The sequence below is a fragment of the Homarus americanus genome, unplaced genomic scaffold (genome assembly GCF_018991925.1).
Source record: "Homarus americanus isolate GMGI-L3 unplaced genomic scaffold, GMGI_Hamer_2.0 scaffold42286, whole genome shotgun sequence".
In the NCBI taxonomy this organism is placed as follows: domain Eukaryota; kingdom Metazoa; phylum Arthropoda; class Malacostraca; order Decapoda; family Nephropidae; genus Homarus; species Homarus americanus.
Genome location: NW_024720932.1, coordinates 446,520 through 450,000, shown reverse-complemented (window position 1 = coordinate 450,000; position 3,481 = coordinate 446,520). Strand labels below are relative to the sequence as shown.

Below are 3,481 nucleotides of genomic sequence, written 5' to 3'. Positions count from 1 at the left end.
TCACCACAACCGCCCAGAGAGGGCCGCCACCCTCACCCACAGCCTCCCAGAAAGGGCCGCCACCCTCACCCACAACCGCCCAGAGAGGGCCGCCACCCTCACCACAGCCCCCAGAGAGGGCCGCCACCCTCACCCACAGCCGCCCAGAAAGGCCCGCCACCCTCACCACAACCCCAGAGAGGGCCGCACCCTCACCCACAACCGCCCAGAAAGGGCCGCCACCCTCACCCACAACCGCCCAGGGGCCGCCACCCTCATCCACAACCGCCCAGAGAGGGCCGCCACCTCACCCACAACCGCCCAGAGAGGGCCGCCACCCTCACCCACAACCGCCCAGAGAGCCGCCACCCTCATCCACAACCGCCAGAGAGGACCGCCACCCTCATTCACAACCGCCAGGGCCGCCACCCTCACACAACCGCCCAGAGAGCCACCCTCATCCACAACCGCCCAGAGGGACCGCCACCCTCACCCCCACACCGCCCAGAGGGGCGCCACCACCCACAACCGCCAGAGAGAGGGCCGCCACCTCATGCACAGCCCAGAGGGCCGCCACTCACCACAACAGCGCAGAGGGCCGCCACCCTCACACCCCGCCCACTCTGCCCAGAGGGGGCCACCACCTCACCCACAGCCGCCCGGGGCCGCCACCCTCACCACAACCGCCCCCAGGGGGCCGCCCTCATCCACAACCGCCCAGAGAGCCGCCACCCTCACCCACAGCCGCCCACCTCACCCCAACCGCCCAGAAGGGCCGCCACCTCATCCACAACCGCCCAGAGGGACGCCCTCATCCAGCCCAGAAGGCCGCCACCCCCACCCACAACCGCCCAGAGAGGCCGCCACCTCCACAACCGCCCAGAGGAGGACCGCCACCCTCCCCCCACAACCGCCCAGAGAGGCGCACTCCACCACAACCGCCCAGAAGGCCCACCCTCATTCACAACCGCAAGAGGGCTCACCCACAACAGCGAGAGGGCCGCCACCCTCATCTCCCCAGAGAGGGCCGCTCACCCACAACCGCCCAGAGGGGCCGCCACCCTCACCCTGCCTCCCAGAGAGGGCCGCCACCCTCCACCCTGCACCTCCCCCAGAGAGGGCCGCCACACTCGCCTGCACCTCCCCCAGGGGCCACCACCCTCACCCCAACCGCCCAGAGAGGGCCGCCACCCTCACCCCTACACTCCCCAGAGGCCGCCCTCACCTCCCCCAGGCCACACCCGCCTCCCAGAGGGGCCACCACCTCACCCACAACCACCAGAGAGGGCCGCCACCACACCCACCTCCCAGAGAGGGCCCCCCTCACCCTGCACCTCCCCCGAGGGGCCGCCACCCTCACCTCACCCAGACACACCTCCCAGAGGGCCACCACCCTCACCCTGCACCTCCCCAGAGAGGGCCGCCACCCTCACCTGCCTCCCCAGAGAGGCCGCCACCCTCACCCACCTCCCCCAGAGAGGGCCACCCTGCCTCCCAGACGCACCTCCCCAGGGCCACCACCCTCACCCTGCACCTCCCAGATAGAGACTGCCACCCTGAACCAGAAAGGGCCGCCACCCTCCAGAACCGCCCAGAGGGCCGCCACCCTCACCCAGAACCGCCAGAGGGGCCACCACCTCACCCTGCCTCCCAGAGGCCGCCACCCTCACCCTGCACCTCCCCCAGGGGCCGCCACCCCTCACCCACAACCAGGGAGGGCCGCCACCCTCTGAGAACCGCCCAGAGAGGGCCGCCCCCTCACCCTGCACCTCCCCCAGGGGGCCACCCCACCCTGCACCTCCCCAGGGGCCGCCACCCTCACCCTGCACCTCCCCCAGAGAGGCCGCCACCCTCACCCACAGCCAGAAGACCGCCACCCTCACCCAGAACCGCCCAGAGGGGCGCCTCACAGCCGCCCAGAGAGGGCCGCCACCCTCACCAACCGCCCAGAGGGCCGCCACCCTCACCCAGCAATCGCCAGAGGGGGCGCCACCTCACAACCCCCAAAGAATGACCTCACCCTGCACCTCCCAGAGAGGGCCGCCACTCACCCACAACCAGAGAGGGCCGCCTCCCTACCCTGCACCTCCCCCAGAGAGGGGCCGCCACCCTCACCCTGCACTTCCCCAGAGGGCCGCCACCCTCGCCCTGCACCTCCCCCAGCCTCCCTCACCTGCACCTCCCCAGAGGGCCGCCACCCTCACCCCTGCCCCCAGAGACCGCCACCCTGCCCTGCACCTCCCCAGGGGCCGCCACCTCACCCTGCACTTCCCAGGGCCGCCACCTCGCCCACCTCCCAGGGCCGCCACTCACCCTGCACCTCCCCAGAGAGCGCCGCCACCCTCACCAAGGGAATCATCTCAATTTCCCAGCACCTCCACAGAGGGACAGGAACTTCCCCACCCTCCGAGAGCTGCTGGCCTCCCCCTACAGACAGGGCCTCCACCCTCCCACCAGGAGGGGCCTCCAGCCCCCACTGGAGGGCCAGCCCCCCACAGGGGCCTCACCCTCCCGGCCTCCTACTGCAGAGGCCGCCAGCCCCCCTACAGAGGCCTCACCCTCCACCAGAGGGCTCCAGCTACTGAGAGGGCGCCAGCCCCACAGACAGGGCCCTCAGCCTCCCACCAGAGGGCCTCCAGCCCCTACAGAGACCGCCAGCCCCCCCACAGAGAGGGCCGCCATCCTCCCACCAGAGACCTCCAGCCTCCCACAGAGGGCCTCCAGCCTCCAGAGAGGGCCTCCAGCCCTGAAGGCCTCAGCCTCCCACCAGAGGGCCTCCAGCCTCCCACCAGAGGGCCTCCAGCCTCCCAGAGACCTCAGCCAGAGAGAGCCCCCTACAGACAGGGCCTCCAGCCTCCCACCAGAGAGGCCTCCAGCTACAGAGAGGGCCTCCAGCCTCCCACCAGAGAGGCCTCCAGCCCCTACAGAGAGGGCCGCCAGCCTCACCAGGGGCCTCAGCCTCACAGAGGGCCTGCCCAGAGAGGGCCTCCAGCCTCACCAGGGCCTCAGCCCCCCAGAGAGGCAGCCAGCCCCCTCTACAGAAACTCAGCCTCCCACCAGGCCCGCCGAAGGCCTCCAGCCCCCTAGAGGGCCGCCAGCCCCTACAGACAGGGCCTCCAGCCCCCCCAGAGAGGGCCGCCAGCCTCCACTAGGGGCCTCGCCTCTACAGAGGGCCAGCCCCCTGAGGGCCTCCAGCCTCCCACCAGAGGGCCTCCAGCCCCCCTACAGGGCCACTAGCCCCACAGAGGGCCTCCAGCCTCACCAGGGCCTCCAGCCCCCTGAGAGAGGGCCGTAAGCCTCCTCCCAGACAGGGCTGCCAGCCCCCCGCCAGCCCACAGGAGGGCCTCCAGCCCCCTACAGAGAACTCCAGCCCCTACAGAGAGGGCCGCCAGCCTCCTCCCAGACAGAGGCCGCCAGACTTCCCCAGACAGGGCCGCCAGCCTCCCCTAAAGGGCCCCAGCCTCCCCCAGAGAGGGCCATCAGCCTCCTCCAGGAGAGAGCC

The 3,481-nt window shown here is 71.5% G+C and overlaps 1 protein-coding gene across 1 annotated transcript in view; it reads left to right on the top strand.

Annotated features, from left to right (window-relative positions):
• The window catches only part of LOC121861289 (proline-rich receptor-like protein kinase PERK10), an 11,729-nt gene extending 8,455 nt beyond the window's left edge, over positions 1 to 3,274 (top strand). The window contains exon 2 of the mRNA XM_042358935.1: positions 2,363 to 3,274. Coding sequence (XP_042214869.1) covers positions 2,363 to 3,274 — 912 coding nt within the window. The remainder of the gene's footprint in view (positions 1 to 2,362) is intronic.
• Positions 3,275 to 3,481: the final 207 nt, after the last annotated feature.